This window comes from Myiozetetes cayanensis, unplaced genomic scaffold (genome assembly GCF_022539395.1).
Source record: "Myiozetetes cayanensis isolate MyiCay16 unplaced genomic scaffold, myiCay2020 scf27, whole genome shotgun sequence".
NCBI lineage: Eukaryota > Metazoa > Chordata > Aves > Passeriformes > Tyrannidae > Myiozetetes > Myiozetetes cayanensis.
The window spans coordinates 5406356-5429713 of NW_026087488.1; the positions used below are offsets into that span (position 1 = coordinate 5406356).

The following is a 23358-nucleotide window of genomic DNA, read 5'->3' on the forward strand; positions in this document are numbered from 1 at the left end:
TAGTGGGCTGTTGAAAAAAAAACAATTTCTGATACTATGACTGCCACCACAGCACAGCACCTGGATTCCAATTCACTGGGAGAGAATATTTTGATTAAACTCAGTTTCTCAAGTAACTTGTTCGTGGATACAATTCCACAATGTTTTGGAGAATGGGGGGCTCTCACTGTCTTCTACTCAAACCTGTGGGACCAGAGCACCCCTGTACTACAGCCCTGCCCAGGGATTACTACTAGGAGGAAATCACTCCTGCTTGCTGACTTTTAGGTGGGGTATGGAAATCCACCTTACCTGCCTGATTTGTTTGCTGAAAACATTCCCCCTTCAGTCGCTTGATTACAAGATGACACATGAATAAGAGATACTTTAGTTACAAATGCACCAGTACATCCTTAAGTGCTTAATCACTACAATGCCCTTTCTGCAAAGAAAAAAAAAAGAAAAAGACTTTGTTTCCCAGACTCGAACTTGAATGCCTAAGAATTGCTGTCTCCCGAATCACAGAGAATGCAGAAGCAGCCACAATTATATTCACATTAATCATTAACAGCATAACAAAACCCGGTGACGAGGTTTTTAGGAACTCATTAACAAGGACTTAATGTACACACTTTTATTTAAACATGGTAATTTACACAATGGCTAAAAGTTTACTCCCCTTCCCCCCACCCTGCCTCAGGAAAACCTGTGTACCTGGATATCAGAGATAGCACCTAGTGTTTAAAAACCATATTTAAGTATTATTTACTGCAAGCACTGGTCGGATCCGAAGCAATTTGGGCGCAGTGACACACGGATACACCGAATAATTGATATGGAAATTTAATTCCTTGTTAGCTCACTGCTGCACCTCAGCAGTGGTGCTTGGGGAGCTTGGTTATGTGGGAACACCAGGGATGCATAGTTCATAAGGATAAATACATCTGCCAGGAAGGGACAAATCACAGTCGTGGTCTGAAATTATTGCAGTGCAAATTTAATAGAGCAGTGTTTTAAAAGCAGTGGAACTGAATAAAAGAGGTAGGTACTTTCCTCCTTGATGGTAAGAACTTAACATTGCTGAAAAGCAGCTCCGTGTTCGGTATCTCAGGTACACAAACGAGTCACGGTGGGACTGGCTGAGCTGGAAGATGCTTCAAATGATAGATATATACAAAATGTTTCACTAGCATAAAAAAGTTATATTGCAAGAGGTTACTTTTGCATGGAGTGAGCTGTTATTCTTGAAATACGCCAGATCTAGACTTTCTAGTGACACAAAGCCGTATTTACCTTGATGTTCAAGGTCAAACCCTTTGCTAAAGGGGTCACCAAAGATCAGAAGATTGATGTTCCGTGAAAATAAAGTGCATTTTTCTGCTCATGCTTCTTCTAAAAGGCAACCTCTAATTATATGAACTTATTTATCTACCAGGATTGTCAAAAAATCAACCGAGACTTATCCCACTTGCAAATGACCAGGCAATGCCAGAAGAGAAAGCCACTTTCGGTGCAACTCTTGCACGATCTTCTTTCTCCCGTCCCACCTTTTGTTCCACTTTATGGAATTTTTTAATACAAATACTCCTTCCTGTTGCTGAAACCTGGCTCCACATTCTCTTCCAAAGCAGTGATATCAGCAACTTTTGTGCACCACTCAAGGCTACCAGGTGTCCTGACAGAGCAGGGAGAAGGTTTACATGGAGAGAAATGGCATTTTTAAATAGCACTTTTTCCTTTTTTTTTTTTTTTTTTACAAAGCAGATTGAGAGTCAAGTTTTCAAATCATTTCAACAATATCCTCTGTAATTCATCAGTTCTCCCATCCAGCTTATCTAAATACTAACAGTGTTTTTGCCTTCACACTGCAACATGATGGAGCTGAAAGGTGCTAAAACGAACACTTTTAGATAATTTTCACTCGTACACAAGCTGTCATGCAGAGTTGAGACATCAGGTTTTAAATCTATTTACAATTTTACATATTTTACAATATATATTTCATCTTTACAGCTACAGAATGAATTCAAACTGACATTGGTACCTTTCTGAGTCACTGCTGGAACTCGGATCCAGGTTAAACTAATCATTAAAAACAAGTAAGTGCATGCTTAGAAGGAAGCTTTCAGGAAAGATGTCAATGGACTAGTGTTGCTTAAAAATTACACCAGTTTGTGTAGAAAATTTTAAATTCAGTTCAAAAACCCACAAAAGCCTAATAGAAATCTACTCGACTAAAATAAATACAATTCATTACACTTGACAAAAAAAAAAAAAAAAGAAAAATGTACCTTTAAAAATGTACTGATTTAAGCCCGTCTGATTTTTTTTAGCCTTAAATTTATTTCCCTTCCCAAGTAGCAGATAGTACTAGGTGAGGATAATGCTGCTTTTCAGAGTTAACACTGATAATTATCCTGCATAGACCTGAGGCTGCAGTGGTGGGGGCAGCTTGTCATTCTCCACATTTTCAGAGTCAATGGCTGCTAAGGCTTGGCTTTTTGGTTTTATTTCTAAGGGATACTTCTCCACAATGTCTTCCACTTCCTTTGTGATTCCATCAGTCCAATCTATCAGGTCTTTCTCCAGTTTCTTGGCTTCGCTGACAATTCTTTCCTGTCTCTCATTCAACTGAGAGAGGAGGTCTAAGCTCTTACACATCTGTTTAACCCCCAGGCACACGTCGGGTGAGAAGCTGTCAGATTCCTGCTTCTTGGGGGACGTCTGACCCGTCATGAAACGATCGAAATCTTCTTGGCTTAGATTCAAAGACTGAGCATCCAGCTTTTCAATGAAGGCCACAGCACAGCACTGCAAACAAACCAGAGAGAGAGCACTGCAAGCCACAGTCTGGAATGTGTGTGTTCTATTCCTGATCCTGCTGGTGGACCAGTAACTGATTTTTTTTTCTTGTTTAATGACCCAAGAGATTGATCTTTTCCAGAAGTTAACTATACCAAACAGCTCATATGCCTCTTTCCTTTCCCCAGAGTCTGAGGAAGTCAAAAACTCAGCTGCCTCACTGGACAATGCGCATTCCAAACTTCAGGGTCACCTCAGGGTGTTGGGGAGGTGGGAGAACAGAAGATCAGCAGAGATCTGCCATGCTCTCAATTAACATTCTGAGGGAAGCATTGTCAAATGCCCATCTCATCTTGTGGATTCTCTGCTCCTACTGAAATAAACTTTTAATACTCTAAGCATTTCATTCAATTGTATAATTCCCTCACGAATTGCTTTATGGTGAAATGCAGAGCACACCAATAAATGCCTCCTGCAGGAGCTTTAAAAAGCCTGTTTACCTCCACAAGTTAATGGTTTAGTTCTGCTCCCTTCAAGAGAAAAAAAATCTCATATGTTCTTGCAAGTAGGAAACTTTGCATCTGTAACATCTGCACTGTTCAAACTTGGGATTTGAGGAATAGAAAGGATTTTCTCCTTGCAGAATAAAAATACACCCAAGTCTTAGTATTGGACTGTTCAAATATTATAAAGCTAAAAAAAAAGGCACTTTCTGGTTTGGAAAGCAGAGGAGGAGGAGAGAGGAGATATAACACAGCAGAACTGGCTGTACTCTAAGTAACCTCAACTACCATTTTAAGATTAGTTTTAATATTTTTTCGACGTTATGTCGTGTTTCCCTTCACTGGCAACTCCTACACCCAAATAAAAGGCAAACTCCTCGTATAAAACCCACACTATTCCTGCACTTACCAGGTTGGTGAAATAGTATCCATCCTCTCCTGTCATCAGCCTGCTGGGGTTGCAGAAGCGGGTGATGTACTGGATGTTGGACTGCAGGCGGGGCGGGTTCCCCTTCAGGACGATGTATATGAGTGTGGGCAGGAAGTCATCAGCAGAGGCTGGCTCATTTTTTGTGACTTTAATAGCATTAAAGATGTGCTTGCTGCACTTGGTGATGCAGGCTAATTTATCACGGGGGACACGCTTCGAGTCCATTTCAATAATATCTGTGAGATAAAAGAGTTCTCAGATCATTAAAAGTTACAAATCAGACACCTGAAAGGGCAGGTAATGCTAATGTTGCATCATTTCTATCTGTGGCTCTTGCTGTTCCATAAAAGTATCTGTTTATTCAACCTTCTCTTGGTTCAGTCCAAGTGTTTCAAACAGATCAGCTAAGCCCAAACACTTCTGTGCTGGAGAAACTATTCCTGCCTCACACGTGATATTCCAGTCCCATACCATAAAGACTCCTGCAAATCTCACAGCCTGGAGCCCCTTCTGATGCCAAGAGATGAGCAAGAGAGATGAAATCTGAAGCTGCAAATGTAAACTCTATCATTCACAAACCTGTAATTGCCTTTACAACCATATCAGAGACCTCTGGAATTTCTTCATTGACAGGAACACACAGCATCTGGGGAGTCACCCAGTGCAAAGCCCTGTGAGAGGACACAAGTGTTAAACTGTTCTGTGCCAGTGCCATTCAGGTGTTTGAAACCAGCTGCTTCTTGAAGTCAAGGCACAAGGAGTGCTTTGTGTGGGTGAGGCACTAGTCCAGCCTGAAGCCAGTTTATTCCACTGAAGTAATTTATTTTCAGAAGAAACAGTTTCTTGTATTTTTGCCACAATTTAACAAAAGCAAACCAATTAGTTTTCCCAGGGCAGCAACTTCCATTACCCCTTCCATTAATTTCTTCTGGATTTTAAATACGGTGTTTTTAACCCTTTCTGCTTAACGATTTTGCCACTTTTGGGGCACAGCAGGAGGTTTTTAACATGTTTGATTCAGAGCTCGTTTACAGGACTGGGGATTAGTCAACTGTTTTTCCTCTAAAGCATTACCTGATTCTCTTTTGGACAGCAAGGTCTTTCTTCTCATCATCAGTTGTTTCAGGGCAAAAGACATATTTATACTGCCGAGTCATGATGTACTTTTCAATCTGATCCATCGCCTTCTCAACTTTTTCGGGGGGCACTGCAAGGGACAAATCCCACAATTAAAGCATTCCATGGCTCCTCTGAAGGTGTAACACAGATTGACCCTGACATCACCAAATCAATATGACTGTCTCGAGCCAACCTGAGTTCATTCAGAACGAACATAATTGGAATATTTTCACTCTCTCCAGCAGAAGTGAAAGTAGAACGGGTTGAACAGCACGTGCCAAAGGAAGTCCATGCACAGGGTCACAATGCAGCACATTCAGCACACAGAGCAGCTCCAGCTGCTTGGAGCTTACAAGAATATTGTCACCCTTTGAAAATCAATCCAGTGAGGTCCTCTGAGTCCTCTGGTGCTGTTTATGTCTAAGAAAATGCCCTGGGGACGTTTAAGCTGCATCTCTCACACACCAGGCACACTAAAGCAGAACTGGCTGCTGGTGCATTACAGGGTAACGGGAGGCTCAGAGCCTGTTTGTCACCTGGGGGGAGGCCACACATTTACCTTGTTTTAAACGAACAGCACTGGATTTAAAACAAAAAATTAAAGCAGCTGAACCAAATTTTAAAGACTTTAAGCAAAATCTGTATAAACAAATTCATTTAGACTGCAAAACTTTACAGAACTGGGAATAATTCCAACTACGGGACTGGTTTGGAATGCTGCAATATTTTACAATTTTTACTTGAAAATGCAAGAGGCTTGAACCCCAAATAATCACTTTTCCAACAGTCAAGATATGAGAAAGAGGAAGCTGATACCTTTCCAACGGGTCTGTAACTTGTCTGCTACATTTTGGTAGAAGTCCTGGGCACATTCTGACTGCTCCTCAATACTTAAGTCCTGTAACAGAACACAAATTAAGTGTGTGTGTGTGTAAGAATTGGCAGCAACACCTCTGATGTTTTGTTTCTGTTTCTGTCCAGCTGCAGTAATAGTCTGAGAATGCAAAGGTATCATCAGAGCTGTTTAAATTGGCCAAATTATATTAAAAATTATGAGAAACCAAGACACATTGGCTCTTTGACATGTGAAAGACTTGCATTTATTTGCTGAACAGATAAATATTAGCAGTGGAGCTGGACAGGTGCAATGCCATTTTCCCCAGGCACATCCCTGAGTAATGCTGACAAAATAACAGATTACTAAGAGAAAGTTTGTCCCTATTTTGCCTCTGATTTTTAAAACATTATATACAGTGTGTCAAAAACCCAAGGACATAAATCACAGTTTGAAAGAGTATCTATACAGTAAACATTTCTAATGACAAAGTTACTCTGAAATACGATGTTATTTGTAAAACAGCACTGTCTTTTGGGCATCACTTAACTGAGCTCCTGAAGAACATGAGAGAGGTTTGAAGGGTTAAAATTAACTTTACTGATCAAGTTACTTTTCACCATTAAATGGCATCATAAAGCTACACTTAAAAAAAAAAAAAAAAGGAGAACTTGGCATCTGAATTCTCTAAGGGCAGACACTGGAAACTTGCCTTGAACACAAAGTCTCAGCTCTGCTGGCAGTGCTGCATTTTAGGTCTGGTTTATGTGTAAGAGCAAATTGTGTGTTTTGAGTTCTTTTTGACCAGCACAAACCATCAACGAAGAAGGAAATGAGAGCACCTTCAGTGTTTGGAACCAACAATAACACCACACTGTTTTCACAAACTCTGTGCTCAGAATGAATCCGTTTTTTTAAAAAAAAACCAAACCTTCCAGAAGTAAAGGGAATGCAAGATTCCATCAGAACTGCCTTTAACATTCAGTCCAATCTGAGGAAACAATTTGAGTAACTACAAACTAAACAGGAAAGGTGGGAGAAAGGGGGAAAAAGAGCTGTGATGAATACTGACTCATTCCAACCATAGGTGGCACTACAGACTGATTAATATTTCAAAACCATTGATTTTTTTTTTTAATGGAAAATGAAGATGTAACTCTTAAACCATATTAAAAAAAAAAAGAAAGTACAGTCAAGTTCCTGTTCCCCAAATAAAAGATGTGTGGGTTGATGTTGTATTATCTTTATAACCTTTTAGACTTAGAATGCCCCATCCCTGGAAGTGTCTAAGGCCAGGTTGGACAGGGCTTGGAGCAACCTGGGCTAGGGGAAGGTGTCCCTGCCCATGGCAGGGCTTGGAACTGGATGATCTTTAAGGTCTTTTCCAACACAAACCATTCTGTGACCCTACAATATCTAAAAACTCAGCATGTAATAGCTTATAATTCCCACAAGTCATTTTTATCTAGAAAATTGCTGAACACACTAATTTACATGGGATTTGTTCAGGACTAATTTACTTGGGTTGCAAAGGAAAGTTCTCTGAGGTACTGGGGTTGGAAGGATTCTTTGGTCACACACCACACCAAAAAAAAACAAGGCAGTCAGAACTTAAAACTGCCCTGAAATCTTCATTTAACTGAGCACATCACCTGAAGGCTCCTGTGTACACTCCCCAAAATCCAAACTGCTGGAAGAAATGCAGAATTTTCTCCATCTCTCCTCAGTTTCCCCATTTTATTCATGCAAAAGGCACATAGGACTTACCCTTTTATGATTCATTGTGTCCAAAAATAGTTTACATTGCTTATAGATGTCCTGTCCAGGCTTGTGATATGTCTTGAGAAATTCTATGAACTCCTTGGACACTCGATCTGTCTCGATGCTTGCCTGCCTGTTTATGGAAGGGCTGGGAGCTTTGGCTTCTTGGATCTCTGCTGGGAAAATTTGGGCACATCAGATAAGCTTTGTACACTGATGGATAAATTCAGGAAATGGTTAACAGGTTGGGTTGTTGTTTTTTTTTAACTGTGCAGGTGATTGATCATTTATTTCTCAGGCTTTGCCAGTGAAATGCTGGATATTATTAAACAGAACTCCAGGAAACTGAGCATTCCACTGAGGCAAAAAGACTTACAGCCACACCCCTATTTGCACTAATGGCCTTTTTATATCAGCAAATGACTGTAACATGGGTTTGCTTTGGGGTTCCTTACATTTTCATTCCCAGGTAAGGTATTTCCATGTAAAATCAAGGCTTCCAGATGGGATTCTGCAGCAGCTTAAGATAATGGAGTGGTCCCTTTTCCATTCCCCCTCACCTCCACATTACTGCTCCTTTGCTTGCACCAACACAAGTATTCACTCAACTGGCTCATCAACCAGCTCAGGGAGCAGCAGATTGGGCAGTTCTAGTCCAGGGACACTGCACACACCACTGGATGCAAGTTCAGAGAGCTGCAACCACAGGGTTGGTTTTTTCCCCACACAAAACACATGATTTTCCAAGCTGCAAGTTAATTGTGCTGCTCCAGTACCTTCACTAACCAAGTTTAGTTCACCCACCTTTCAACTTGCCAGCCAACACTGTTCAAAATGGAAGGATTGAATAGAGATGATGTAAATGAACATGGTGAAAAGCAAGCAGCAGAGGGACAGAAAACATGAAAATATTCATGGTCAACACGATACAAACAAATCTTTCAATCTGAAAATACTAACATGCACAACAACAAAAAAATCTGTGTCTCAATAAGCACACATGCAGAACTCCAAAATAAAAAGAAATACATGGGATTAATATACTTAAGGTAGCTTAATCTAGACTTAAGGTAGCTTACTGGGGGTTTTCTGTTTGTTTGGTTGTTTGTTGTTATTTGCTTTTAAAAAGATTCAGCACTAAATCCAAAGCTGTGTCATCCAGTGACTAACAAACACTGATCATCTGACCACAGCACAAGACTTCAGCATAACCTTCTCTGGGTAGTAATTTGGTCAGGCACCATTAGAACATTTACAGTATTTAAGTGATAAGAACAGAAAAGAGTTTGTAAATGTTTAAATTCCAGCTGTGGCAACTGAGATAGAAAGAGCAAAACAAACTCCTTCCCCTCCTTTTCCAGAGGGGATTTCTTTGTCCCTGAGGTTCCCAGCAGTGCAGTACAAATGCCTGGACAGGGTTCAAGCTGAAGGGTGACCACTACTGCATGTTGATCCAAATTAGCCACATTTCATATTAGGCAACCAGTAAGCAGAAAGCATAGTTCTGAAATAATAAACACAGAAAGCAGGTCTGCTTTCCTTCAACATTGAGTTCACTCTGCTGTAAAAATAATGAACCTCATTCTGCAAGTTGGCCATAAGGAATCTGATTTTTTCAGCCATATATTGAAAACAGATTTTTTTTTTAATTAATAGAGAGATGTAATCAAGAGGCAAATTACTGTTAAGTATTAAAAACCAGTGTTGGAATGAATTGTCTTAAACGAGTCACACCAAGAACTACTTGTAGACACTCAGAAGTGTTGCAGCTTCATTAATCTCTGAGCTGAAATCTTGGTTTAAGGAAAATTAATCTGTACAATGTGCACTGATTACTTAAGGACTGAAGGAACAAATGTACTTGCAGCAACAAACTATTTTCAGGTTTGTCACGTGCTCTACAAGAATTAAATCCAACTCAAGAGAAGCCGATTAAAGAAAAGAAATTCCATTTGACCAAGTTAAAGAGAAATATGCCCAAATGAAAAGGAAGAGCACTGGAGGAGTTAAGAAAGGATCACCTTCACAAGGAGCAAACACTATTAACAGTAAATATCCCTCTCAAGGCATTCTACAGAAATGCTAATTGTCACAGCAGAACATGAGCACTCCAGTGATTCACTATGGTTGTGCCACCGTCACGGAGCTGAGTCCAAGCAGGGAACATAAAAATGGGGTTTGTCATCAGCTCTGCTACACAAAACCACTCATCTTCTCCTTGTAATTTGCAAAATAAAGAATGGTACATCTTCAAATTTCTTTAGTCAGCAGAACAAGCCAGAATTGCACACAAATAACACAGGATGAGCTCCTAAGGGTGTTTGCATCCACAGGGTTGGCATCCTTTTGGTTTAAATGGAACTAGGATGTCTTCTCTTGATATGAAATTGTCTTCTTGGTTAACATAACAAACATCTGGAGATGTTTTGAGAATGCAAAAGTTCTTGAAGTGTCAACTATTAAATTGAAACAGCAGTTTCAACTTATAAACAGAATTAGAAGAGCATTCTGGAATTCTCTTTTGATAAAAAACATGGAAGTAGCACAAGATCCAGCTACTTCTTACAAAATTCTTATTTTTTGAAAGCGTGGTCACACTAAGGTGGAGCTCAAAGAAGCTTCAGCTTTATTCTTGCACTCTGCCTACCAAAAAGCAAAGAAGTGGTTTAAAGATTCAAGTTCACCTCAAGATGCTGGACCTGCTTTTTTTTTTTTTTTTGGTCATCTTCATGTTCAAGAGCAACGAGTTCAAACTGGCACAACCCTAGTTTGTACTTTGCAAAGCCCAGCTAAGAAGGAAGCTCACTAAAACCAGGCAGACAGCTTGCTCAGGCTGTGCTGCATTACCTTCAGAAGGGGAAGCCAGTTCCCAGGAGGGAGTAAAAATCTCCTTCAAATCCCTGAGAATGTTATCAGCATTTCTCTCCCTGCCGGTCTGTCCTTGCTTAAGGATTTTCTCTGGAGAGGCTGCAATGAACGCGAAAGCAAAGCGGGACACCCCGAGCAGCGGCGTGGCAGGAGAGATGGCACAGGGGTGGAAAAAGAAAACATGGAAAAGTGAGAAGAATGAACGTAAAAGAAAGGGTTTAATTACACAGGTGAATGCCTCATGTAGCCAGCTGCTGCCATGCACCAGCACAATTCCAGGATGAAATTCAGGCGTGTTTCTTATGAAGGAAATAAAGCTGTAAGGCTAAGGCAGATTTATGTTGATTTTCCTTCTGGAATTCCTACTCCACAGCCCAGCATTTTCTGGGTTTTGCCTGTCTAAGCTGTTGCTATGCAAAGACATCAGTGCCATTAATCATTCTTACTTGGAAACACATTCTGCAGAACAAACATCCAGACAACCACAAACTTGGTATTCACAACCCACATACACACAAACACTACAAGTCTCACATTTATTTTCAGTTAAAGGCACCCTGTTTACACATCCCATTTTTTCTGCTAAGGCTGTCAAAGTGCTCCACTATGGCAGCAGCAGCTGATATGTTATCCCAGGGTTTCTATCACACTTAGACATAGCAGTTTCTTCGAGGTGACTGACAGCCAGTACCTTTTCTCCTGCTTCCTTCAGGAGAAATTTCCCTTCAACTCCTAAACCATGGTATGACACTGTGGCTGACTCATGAATTTAGCAAGGACGTGTGTCAGAGGAACGAGGGACTTCAGTGGCAGACCCCTGCCAGGAACACATTTAAGCTACACTTTAGTGGAAGAACTCCTGTGTAATGCACACAAACACAGCCATAGCTTTAGGATTGCACTGTTCTATTAAAAAATTGGTTGGCATCACTCAAAAGCCCACATTTTTCTGTGTTATCAACTGCTCTCCAGGAGTGTCACTATTCCAGCTTCTTCAAAGTCAGACCCCAGAGCGCTACTCTGCCTTTTAGAACGTGACATCTGTCACAAATACTTTTAAATTTAACACGTTGCACAGAACCATTTAAAAGCAAAGAGGAGGCAGTTTACCCTTCTTAGCTCCTGCTCTGGAAGAAGCAGTGAAGAACTTCTTCACAGTCGTGACCTTTCGTGTCTTCTCATTGGTTTTCTTCTCCTCAAACTTTGAAAAGGTCAATGATTGGGCCCCTTGGGTGCTCTGACTACTGGCATAGGCTTCTTCCTCCTCACGCTGAAGCCTGGAATTGGAAAAGTATAGGTCCAATTTAAGTGCTTAAAAAACAAGACAAAGAAGCTGATTTCCTCTGCAATAATTAATTACTCATTTGACAGGCTGATTTCCCCCGTGCCCATCTTCATTTCTTGCTTCCTCCCTTCGCCACACGACATCCACCTTTTCCATGGTGCAGTGGTGGAAGTGGGGGAGAGGTCAAGATGTCCAGGGAAGATTAAATAGTAAGGTCAAAAGGGAGGAGACTGAGGTGTAATCATGGTCACCTTCCCCTCCTGTCACAGCTCTGAATTTTATAAGGCAAAGGTGACTGTGGGAGGATTTCCAAAAATCCATTCACTGCATTGTGCTGAGTTTCACAACCCCAGGCAACCCTTCACCTCCTCACTGAAGGGAAATACCCTGTCCCAATCTCAGAAATATTCTAAATATTCTGGGAAACAGATCATTGTTGGCATCATTTGTTTTCTAAGTCTTAGTAATAGATAAACCTGAAGGACTGGGGCAAACCCCCTCACTGCAGCTCTGCTGGGTGCTCTGCAGAGACCAAGCCCAGCTTTTGATCTGCAGGTACAAAAGAGGGAAGGCCAAATGCACCAATCCTTCAGCTCTTCTTCCTATGCAGGAGGATTAAAATAGGTTAAATTATATTGCCCTTCAAGATGCTGGAAGGTTGAGCCATTGTCTTTCAACATCCATCCAGCTCAGGATGGACCATAAATAGTCTTGGATCTGCAATCTCTTGGGGCAGGAATTGTATCTTATCTGTGCTGACAAGCCTGTCTGTGCACTACAACAAACAATCACAGCTTATCTGAGCCTTTAGCATCTCCCTGCTGAGCAGCTACTTATTAAAGAACTCCTTAAATCCCCCACTTTATTGTACAGAGATGTTACCAGACTGACAGCATAACTATCTGCTCTAATAATACTTAAGTTCTTATTAACTGTTTAAGCCAAATTTATGGCAGAGTTAAAAAATGACACGTCCTCTGTCCTGTACTCACTGGCACTGCTTACCTGGCACCTTTGGATCGGGCTAGAAAAGGTTCCAAACACTTTCTCTGCAATTAATCTGTTCCAGTGCCAGACAGGAAAGAGAACTTGAAAACCAAACCAAGTAACTACTCCAAAGCCTAAGGTAAGAGGGTCTAGTGGAGTGAGATACCAGAAAACTTAAGGGTTTCCAAACTGTAACCATCAGTTTGGGCCCAACTCAAGCTCAGAGACCCTTCCAGAGATGTCAACTCCTCCAGGGCACTTAATTAATGCCCTTTCTTCCTTCCCCAATGACCTTGGTTGATGTCTCACTGGGTAACTCAAGGTCTCCAAAGGGTTCCAAGCTCTACCCAAATCCAACCAAAAGCAGTTGTAGCTGCTTGGATTTTCTCACCCAAGCACAGAATTCCTCTAACACCCATTTTTAGGGTCAAGCATTTATCACACTAAGAAAGCTAAACTGTGCTGCACAAAATAAGTGCTAAGAAAAATTACCTAAATTATTAAAGCCAAAATATTTGATGCTTTTGGGTTTAACCCTGCAGTTTAAAACAATGACCACAGACAAGACTAAAATCAGTTTTTTCAATCAGCTGCTGAAATGTAAAACCCTGGTGCTGGCTATGCAAGACAATAACTGCCAACTCCAGAGGCAGGGGTATTTTAATCAAAATTGTCACTTCCACCCTTCCAACTGCGAGATAAAATTACAGATTTAAGTATGCAAATTAGGTCAAAGTATTTATTGAGAGGGAGGTGGGTGTTTACACTTGCTACTTCATAGACTTTCAGATGAAACCTCTTAAATTAGAATGTCATAAATATTCATCTTTGCATCAAGAGGAAGGTTTTAATTCCTGCTGGAAAGGTCAAATATGAGAACTTGTGATGAAACTGAGCCAGAGCAAATAGGACTAGAAAACAGGAGCCAGGAATAGTAGTGAAGTCACCCTACTGCCAAAGCTGAAGGAATAAAGGGGGTTCTTTACCGCTCTGCCAGCTCCCAATCCTCTTGAATTTGCTTCTGCCTGGCCTTATGGTATTCCTCTCTCCAGCACTTGGAGCAAAATCCCTGCCAAGCAGGATTGCCATAGTAACCACATCCCTTCTTGCACAGGAGCTCCGACTGATCCACGTGGATTCCTCTGCGTTCAGATTTCAGGTTCATTTTCTTCCTGTTTAAAAAGAAAAAAGGGTTAAAGCCAGAGACATGGCAACAGCCAGCTAGAAATAATTTCTTCTGAAGGTTTGCCTTTCAGAAGGAAGTCACCTGTTTTAATTATTTAACAGTTCCATAGCAACAAAATAAGTGCCAGAGGAGGAAGGGCACAGTTATGTAAGCTGGGAGCCCCAAAGCCAGCCCAGCATTAGCAGGAGTTTGCAGGGCTGGGACCTGCAAACAGCAGCAGGGCTGGCCCAGGGCACAGCAGCAGTGCCAGTCACACTCAGGGAGAATGGCCCGAGTGTCTGACCTCACCAGTCACAGGCACAAGGCAACAGAGGGAAAAAGAAATCACCCACAATCCAATCACCCACAAAGGGAGCAGGCTGAGCAAGAGACAGAATGGCCATGGGTTGGTGCTCAGACTCTCTGCAGAGAATCCCACCGGTGAGGCTTTAGGTATCAGAGCTTTGATCCAAGGAATGCCTTCAGAGCTCAGTGAGGTATCTCAGCTGACCCAGCAGGGCACATGAACATGCATGAGGTGCATCTCCCTTTCCTCCAGTACTCAAGTTACTTCAGAGTTAAGCTGGGTGCCTGCACACAGCACAGCTCTATAGAATTTATATATAGTGACTGCAACAAAAAGATTCTCATGCCCACACCACCACTGTGCCAAGCCTGTATTCCAAGGATCCAGCCCTCCCCTTCCCTTCCCTCGACACAAACCATCCCACGTGCCAGCTTGTTCCCAAAGGCACGTCAAATGCTGTGTCCTAATGCTAAATGCTGCATTCCTTTGAGAAGAAAAGCAGCACAGGATCATCTGCATTAGCAAGTCTAAGGTCTGCCTCTTCAAATATTCATATCTGGATTACAATACTGACAAACACACACCAGAAATATCCCAGCAGGTCCTGACCAGCAAATCCAGCCCCTTTTCCTTCCTGCCACCCTCGGCAGAGAGAGCTTTTTGTAAGCTGAGCAAACACCTCAAAGGTGCCCCGGGACATCCTTCCTTCAACAAGAGAAGCTTTCAAATGACACTGCCCCACAGTTTGAAGACCCTGCCCTCCACCCCAGAGCTTTGGGTCAAACAGGGTGACCAGAACACACTCAGAGATGCCATGGATGGAAAGTAAGATGAAAAGTGATTTTCTTAAGCTGAAGAATAGCAGTAGCTTGTCAGAATTATCTTGTTTTCCCCTCAAATTCCACTCCAAACTCCTCTCTGGGTCATCCACCAAAACAGATGCAGGATGCACAACTGGCATTGCCACTGACAGTTTACTACTATAGGAAATAACAGCTATTTCCTTCAGAGCTGGATTATCTAAGATGAACCACTTAAAAAGACTGATAATTTTTAACATTTCCCATTAATCTAATCAAGTTATTTTAAGCATAGTAACAGGAAACACACATGATTTTCTCTGAGTGGGGAATATCTCATCCATTAAGACTCCTTCGCTAACATCTTTTCTATCTTTGAAAGAAGTAATGAGTTTTGAAAAATAATCTAAAAATAGTTTCATTGTAGAGGCATGTATATTAAAGGAATCAGTCTCTTAATGGCATAATTATGAAGACACATTTTCTAATTTATACAGACAGAGAGCAGCTGAATATTCTTTTCCTTCACTCTGAAGTGTCTGACAGTTAAATAGACATTAATGTGCTTCTGCAAAGCAAAATGAAAAAAAAACACAAAAAAAAACCCCAAAAACACCAAAACCTAAATTTTAAATATTTGAGAGCTTTACTTCATTCCCATATGGACAAATTAATAGAAAAACATAAATACATTGCCTTCACAAAAATATTTTGGTTTCATTTGCTGACTTCTCAAGGAAGGTCTCTGTGTAGGCTATGACATACTGACAGTGTGTGTTATACAATCTATCTGACAATCTACCTCACAGCCCAGAAGTTAAACATCTGCTGTCTGTCAGCTGCACAGCCTGGGACGGAAACTGCACTTTGGTACTATTTGGACACACAGCCCACTCTCAGAGCATCACACCTGCCCTTCACCACCAACTCTGGAAAGAAAAGGGAAGCGAAAGCCTCAAAATCTTTACTTGCCGCTGGTTCAGTTTCAAGACCACTTCTTAAAACCAGAAGCTGCGGCAGCACTTTGATCAGAGGCTTCTATTGCAGGTGCCTGTACTGGAAAAAAATCAACCTGCATTAAATGCTCAATATTGCCATTAGTGGCAAAGCTGATCACTCTGAATGTTTTCACTGTAAACCCTGGGGAGCTACGAAGACACAGCACACAAAAACATTTTCATAACATGAACTTCACAGAAATTCTACAACTGATCTGCAGCACCCAGGGAAATGAAGCCCTGTTCCTCTCACCCACCACAGCACTCACAACAGCTTTGCCACTGCAATCTGCAGGTCACTGCCATGAACTCAGGTGTCTTCCTCAAAAGCACAGATGTTTTCAGAAACATCTGTCTCTCTGAAAGCCCCCCACTGTTCCTACGCCAGTTGTGCACTTTCACTCTCTCCAGAGATGCACAAAAATCAGCTTTCTGTGCCCACAGAGCTTTACCCACACACCTCTGGCATCCCGCTCCCCCTCTGTGCACATCAGAGCTAAAAATAAGGTTCTGTTCAGTGTCAAAGTCCAGCAGCTTTCCCCAGGTCTGTAAACAGCTGCAAAGTCAAGGCACTAGAAAGTTGTTCTGTTCCCTCCCCTTCACGTGTTTTCCACGGCAGTTACATCAGCTCCACATCCAGGGACTGAAGGGGTCACCCTGAATCAAGTGGAAGGAGTCACATGCTGCACAGGAAGCAGAGGTTTTCTGCCTCCTTGGAACAGGAGAAGTTTCACAGCCAACTTCTGCAGGTCAGCATTAACATTTTAATGAACAGAACAACTCAAGTTTTGATTAATACCTAGAAATGTTTTGTTGGGACTTCTGAGTGTCCCAAATGCTTTTTTTTTCCCCTTTCTCTATTCCCTTCTCTCCCTCCCACCCCAGCTAAAGGTGTATCATTCCTTATTCCAAGGTCAACTCCTCGATGTGTTTGCACAGTCACACCACTTATTTTGCATGGTCAGACCTGTTATTTTACTCGTGCCCCGAAAGCATGACCTGTTCAAAGCTCAATCCTGAGTAATGTAACACAAAACAAAGAACAAATTTGTTGTTTTCATGGAGAGGTAATTTACACCAAACATCCTTGTTGCATCTCCTGTATCCCAGTTAAAACACATCTCAACAACTTCAAGAAGCACCACATCTCCCTCCCAGGAGCAAACACCTGTAATTTAAAATAGACTCATACACTGCTTTGTTCAAGTGCCTCAAATCAGCTCTGCTGTGAATATCATCAGGGAAAGCAGGGAAATAAATGACACCTCCTTGCACATCCCCTCACAAACACCATGGCACAGAATCCTCCTTTAAGGGTTTCTGTACCAGTACTAGACCTCACCACACATCAACATCTGTGCTGAATGAAGAGTTTAGAAAAAGAATGGGCTTTTAGTTATTAATTTACAAAATCCCTTTCCCCTCGTTACTTATTTGCAAGTAAAAGCGTCTTGCCTCCCATTCTCCTCTGAAATGGAAAAATGGAAAGCTCCTTTCCATGACTGGGATCTTTGAGCTCCGCCTCACACCCCATGTGTGTGGCTCCCCAAGGCGTCACTGCAAACACGACCTGTTACACCCTGGCTGAAAAAGGGGAATTACTCTGGACAATCACGACATGGAAAGCTGTCCCACTGCTGGCAACCAGTGCATCTGCACCCCAGCTCCCAGGGGATGAGGCTGTGGGGACACCAAAGAGCTCCTTGTCTCACTGCCACAAGCATTCCCTGCTACAGCTTCAGCTGCCCATGGCCATGTCCTTCCCTGCTGTTCCACATGCCCAGCTTGGCTTTTCCAAACTCCCCAGATATCAAAATATTGGTGCAGAGTTGGTAAATGAGGCGTGTGATTCCTGTTAACTCAGATGCACCTGAAGGGTTGCACACCAAAGGTCTCTGATGACAGATCAGATCTCCTTCTCCAGCTGCTTCATAAGCACCTTACAGCAGTTTTGTTATGATGTCTGGCATGTGGGAAAAAACCCCAGGCCACTGTGGTTTAATTCAAAATTAGCCTTTTACTTGCTTTAATGCAATTTATCAACACATTTTTTTCTTGTGCCTAGACTCACCTAATTTTTTTTTCTTTTATTCATCTGTTCACTTAGAGCAAATACATTTTAAAAAGTGCAATACGAGCTCAGAGGTTCCTCACCCCTTGCTCACACCCCTAGGTTTTTCCTGTCAAGTCTGTCATCCAAGAAGAATATCCAACAAATCACAGCTCTGACTCCAGAAAATGGAAATTCACATAGTTTTTGGCTGGTTTTTTTTTTTTTAGGAAGGATAAACCAGCTGTCTGCCTCCCAGTTCCTCTGTGCCTCTGTCAGAACCGAAACTGAAAACAGAGGTGCAAACAGCTCAGGGTTTCAGTCACCACAGCCAGCGAAGCAGACCATGAACAAAACCAGTAAAACCAACTTTCCTGCAGAACACTCTGGCTGACAGCCACATCACTTTCCCCAGCACACACTTTGATCTGCCTTTGAAGATTTACTAAAGAAAACACAGAAGGAGTTAAGACACAGGAAACATGAATTTTGTTATGAGTCCATAAACCCTCGGGCTGGTTTTGTGCCACGGTGGGGACTGAAGGAGCAGCAATCATTGCCCCAGGACACTGGACCTTTTGTATGACACAGAAAAGATTGTATTTTAATTTTCACGCAGACCAGATTACAAAATAGCTGGAAATATTCACGGTGAACCTATTAAAGCAGGTATCAGTCACAGCAAAGAGAATGTGCACCCTTGGCTTTTATGTAGTAGCAAAAAGGGGCTCCTGCAATCCAAATGGGATCTGTCACTGAGGGCTGATTTAATGCACACATGAAAGACTAAACTTACATAACACCTTCTTTTCAGCAATAAACCCAAGATAGTTTTCATAACACATCAGGGTTTCCAAAGACTGCAGACACAGCTCTGGCTTCAGCAGAAGCACTGTGTGAAATATGGTTTAGGAGCAGGATAGATTTCCCGTGGGCTCCAGCAGCACCAGCTTGTTTTCCTGGTTCTCTTCCAGCTCCCAGGGAAGGAGCAGGCAGGTCCTTCCACTGCCAGTGCAGGTTGTGTCACCACCACGACGACAAGATATCGACTGGGTCATAAACTATTTATTAGCCCTGGATTGCTGAGGTCACCTTGGAGAGAAGAGCTGGCTGGGAAAGCTCACACTCCAAAGCTGAAGAGGAAGGGTCTGGTTTAATCAATGTCTAAACACCTCTGGTAAGAGGCAACTGCAAGGCAATATGTAATTACTGCAAGCTATGAGAAATACTTTGTTACAGACTCTGCACACTAAGGCTGGAAATGAAAGCAGGAGCTTTGCAAGACTGTTCTGTAAATGAGTTTCACTATTAGTAACAAAGTTCATTAAAGAATGTATCTAAGTCAGGAAAACAGGTAACAGACTCATAACTCGTGGGTTTGTTTTGGGTTGTGGCTTTGTTTTGGTTTCTTTTGTCGTTGTTATTTTGGTGGTTTTTTTTTTTGTTTTCCTCCACAAAACCAACAGCCTTCTCAAAAAAAAATCCCTTGGCACAACTATTGGCAACAACCCACACCAGTCTCTTCACTGAGAAGGACTTAATGCACAACTCGAATTCCTCTTATTCAAAAACATCCAAGTGCTCCAAAGAGCGTTCACAATGTCTCACCACTCACTGCAAACTGTTTGGTCATCGATGGCCATCCCCAGGCGTGGGATTTTAGAGCAGGAAGAGAAGGAAAACTGAGGAAGTCTCCAAACACACAATTGTTACGTTAAGTGTTGCTGTTTCACGTTTTACAGGTGCCTGAATGCCACATCACACTTCAGACCAAGAGAGAAGCAAGCAACTTCATTTACTAAAAATAAATTTACAAGGTAGATTAGAAAGTGTATCAAAACTGAGGGGCTGGAGGGATGGGGTTGGGTTAAGTTCTCTAACAGCTGTGTATTTTGCCAGTGGAAAAAGGCCCTTAAAATGTATCTAATCCAAAAAACAATCACTGACCCAAATGCCACAAAACTCATAAGAGCAACCTACGTGTCGAAATAGTCGTGATTCAGGTGTAACCCCAAACATTCAGGCATGTAATTAGCAGAAGGCTAATTAAACATGAGCTAATTTCCTCCAAAGGAAAGGGTGGGGCAATATGATCTCAGAAACTGCAACAGCCATTAGACAGGTTGGGAATTAGGCAAGGAATCCAAGCTGCTGTCTTTGTTGGGTTCACAGTTTTACCGTGCCCCTTTCTTGCAGTCGGGAGATTCCATCCACAGCAGTTGTTTCCTTGGATAAACAGTGCAGGCTGCTAAAAAAATGATCCAAGGAAACCAACAGTCCTTACTGCGATGCCAGACAAGGGCTGAGCAGCCACCTCAAACAAACCACACTGCCGGGGACTGTCATTTGGAGGGGAAATTGCAGCCACCACTTAAAAACCTCCCAAACCTCATGGCCACGAGGCTCCAACACTGCTCCCAGCTCGGAGATGTGCTTTCCCTCTCAAATGTCAGCTCAGGCCTGAAGCTACAGGTTTGTTTGTCCCCATTAAATCCTTAACTCCTGCCTGTAGCCATGGCCCCCCAGCTCCGAGCAGGAGCAGCACAGACTCATGAATGACCAGACTGTGCCTCACCATCTACATGTGACCCACAGCTGTGCTCCTCAATGCAGTCACAGGAAACATCTAAAAACTCTTTGCGCTCTTTGATTGGGAATTCAAGAATATGAAGCTAAAACTTCTGAAATCTCTTCAGAAACTTCTTTTCCATGCTACTTTTTTGCCAACCTGTCACCTGGACACAGATTAAAATTAAGTTGCCTACAACCTCAAGAGAGCAACTTCGAAACATCTTATACACTTTGTACCTGACTCCTTACTTAACAGCATTTTAGCAGGACTTCACAAGCACAGTTTTCAGGTCTAGTTTTAGATCATAAGTAAGTTAATCATCTGGGAAAAAACCCAAGCATAGTTGGGGATTATACAGCAAACATCAAGAGGGGGAGGAGGGAGCTAAGAAAGAGTGTTCTAGCTTAAATAACACTGCAGAACAAAATTAAATACCAGGATCATGGACTATCTGCAAGCTTATAATCAACAAGTCTGTTGTGTAAAGGGGTAAGTAAAGGGGTCTTGGGAATCGCTATATTTGGCTTTTTAACCTATTCTTCCCGTTCATTTTATGCTGTTTTGGTTTTTTTCTGTCAGCAAAGCAGTCCATTGAGCTACAATTCTCTTCCTAATCCTCCCTGCTGCAAAACACTTGTGTAACCACATCCAGAAGGCCAATACATTCAACTCCAGAGTAAAGCACTGTTCCTGGAAAACACCATGTCCTTCTATGCTGGTTGGTCACTGATCTCAAAGGAGTCTTGAGCAACTGCAAAACCCAGAGCAGCTCAGTGCTCTTCCTAAAGTACTGGTGTGAGGCACTGCCAGCACTAAGCACTGCTTCAAAATCAGTTTAATGACTAGTGGGATTTAAATCATAACCTCCACAATGCCACCCTTTCTCCAAAACCGTGCAGTGCTGCTAATTCCCAGCCCTGGGCCAGATCAGGGCCCCACTCAGCCAAAAAAAACCCCAAAACAAAACAATTTAATTTTTCTTCCAAAACCCCCTCAAGTCAAGCCAGCTCCCTATCACAGTGATGCTGCTCCTGCCACACACCAGCAGGGTTTAAGACAGCACTGAACAAGCCCCTCAGAGAATTTTTTTGTGACTCCAAGCACGTCATTCATCTTTCAATGTCTCACACCCTCTCTGAGGATACAGCCACTCCCTGCTTCAAGGAACAACCTGAACACTACCCCAAGTGCCTCAAAGAGTGACAAACACCCACAAAAGTAGCCAAAACGCGCTGCTCAGCATCTTTAAGTATTCTCCAGACTTCACCTGGCTTGAATTTAAAGGACTTTGATCCTCAGCCGTGCAGTGAGAAGCCAGCCAGTGGCAATACTCACAGGAAAAAAGCCAAATAACTCATTGATCCGCAAGGAACTCATCAGGAAAACAGGCGGGGCAGGAGGAGGGCATATTGGGAAAGGTATCAGTGACACCTGCTCCTTGTTAACTATGGAAACAGACCCGTGGAATTAAAAAAAAAAAAAATTCTTTAGAACCACATTAAAAATATTTAAAAATATAAAAATATATACACATAATAAAAAGAAATTCGTTTTAGGAGCTGCACATGGAGAAAGACAAACACCCACAAAAGCATCCAAAACGCACTGCTCAGAGGCATCTTAAATAATGCTCCCAACTTCACCTGGCTTGAGTTTAAAGGGCTTTAATCCTCAGCCGGGCAGTGGCAACACTCACAAGAAAAAAACAAAAACTCACTGATCCACAAGGAACTCATCAGGAAAACGGGCTGGGAGGGCACACTGGGCAAGGTATCAGTGACACCTGCTTAACTGTTCGAGCACACCCATGGAATTAATATGTATATACTTAAAAATATATACACAATAAAGATTAGTTTTAGGAGCTGCACACGGAGGAAGGTTAAGTTTTAGTGTATCCCGACCCTGCCGTCCCTGTGGGGCGCGGGGGACCCCCCGCCCAGCCCCGGGGAGCGGGGCCGGAGCGAAGCCCCTCGGACACGGACCCCGGACACCCGACCCCTATAACGAGGGTGGGCGATACCGGAGGGTCCCCGCCGCTCCCCCCACGTCCCCTCAGCCAGGGCAGGGCCCGCGGCCCCTCGGCTCTCACCGGCTGCCCCGGGCGGCGGGGCCGTCCCGTCCCGTCCGGCTGTGCTGCTCCCGCGGCCCCGCTCGGCCCGGCCCGGCGCTGCCTCCGGCCCTCCCTCCGCTCCGGCGGAAGGGCGGGCGGCACCTCCGGGGCGGGACCGCGCACGGAAGGAAGCGGAGCCGGGCCGGGCTGGGCGGAGCGGTCCCCACCGCCCTGAGGGGAGAATGGAGCCCGGCCGGGCCGGGCGGAGCGGCCCCCCCCGGCCTGAGGGGGATCGGGGCACGGCTGGTTCGGCCCCCGCCGCCCTGAGGGGGAACGGGCGGGATCGAGACCCGGGGAAGGGAAGAGCCGAGAGAGCTGCCCTGGCGCGGCAGCACCGGGGCTGTTATACGCGCTTACGATGTTCCTAATTCCTGGAAATGCGATTAGATCCACGGTTCTCTTCGCCTTCCTCTTTTCCTCCCCTTCCAGCCCAGGGAACGGCTGCGTTCCCTTCCCTCCCTCCACACGCCCCCCAGCCCAGCTCCTCTGTTGTCACCCCAAACCCCAGGCCCTGCCCCAGAGCTGCATTTGTGCTGACTGCAGCACACAGAGAAACAGCCACTGCCATTTCAAACTTACTCCCCTTTCCATTCTCAGTTACCTGGTTTTGGTCTCTTTTTTCCCCCTCCCACACTGTGTCTCAGACATCCTGCTATGAAACAGCAGGACAGATGGACAGCAAGGAAATGCTATTTTTATTTACTTCAGAAACATATTTCTGAACGCAGCCAGCTAAGCAAATCCAGAATTTTTTTTTTTTTTTTCGAGCATTGCACAATCAGCC

At 43.2% G+C, this 23358-nt stretch overlaps 1 protein-coding gene across 4 annotated transcripts; it reads right to left on the minus strand.

Moving 5' to 3' along the window:
* Window positions 1–587: 587 nt before the first annotated feature.
* Window positions 588–22659, minus strand: RABGEF1 (RAB guanine nucleotide exchange factor 1). 4 transcript variants are annotated; one of them, XM_050321841.1, is made up of 11 exons: window positions 22554–22659; window positions 13556–13741; window positions 11408–11574; window positions 10277–10396; window positions 8234–8254; window positions 7436–7605; window positions 5650–5731; window positions 4789–4921; window positions 4294–4385; window positions 3694–3950; window positions 588–2790 (listed from the first exon to the last, which is right to left on the minus strand). In XM_050321841.1, exons 2-11 carry the CDS (start codon window positions 13732–13734, stop codon window positions 2392–2394), a joined length of 1620 nt encoding a protein of 539 aa, XP_050177798.1. In that variant the 5' UTR covers window positions 13735–13741; window positions 22554–22659; the 3' UTR covers window positions 588–2391. The 4 variants fall into 4 exon arrangements, with proteins under 4 accessions (XP_050177798.1, XP_050177797.1, XP_050177794.1 ...); XM_050321840.1 differs by lacking the exons at window positions 8234–8254; window positions 10277–10396 and having other exon boundaries at window positions 7436–7602; XM_050321837.1 differs by lacking the exons at window positions 8234–8254; window positions 10277–10396.
* Between the last annotated feature and the right edge of the window lie 699 nt (window positions 22660–23358).

Excerpts from the sequence above, each read along its gene's own strand:
- RABGEF1 (XM_050321841.1), bottom strand. The coding sequence starts at position 13,734 with ATGAACCTGAAATCTGAACGCAGAGGAATCCACGTGGATCAGTCGGAG. Across the intron at positions 11,575-13,555 it reads GATTGGGAGCTGGCAGAGCG|GCTTCAGCGTGAGGAGGAAG; the intron begins GTAAAGAACCCC and ends TTCCAATTCCAG. Across the intron at positions 8,255-10,276 it reads ACTGGCTTCCCCTTCTGAAG|TGTTGGCTGGCAAGTTGAAA; the intron begins GTAATGCAGCAC and ends CATTTTGAACAG.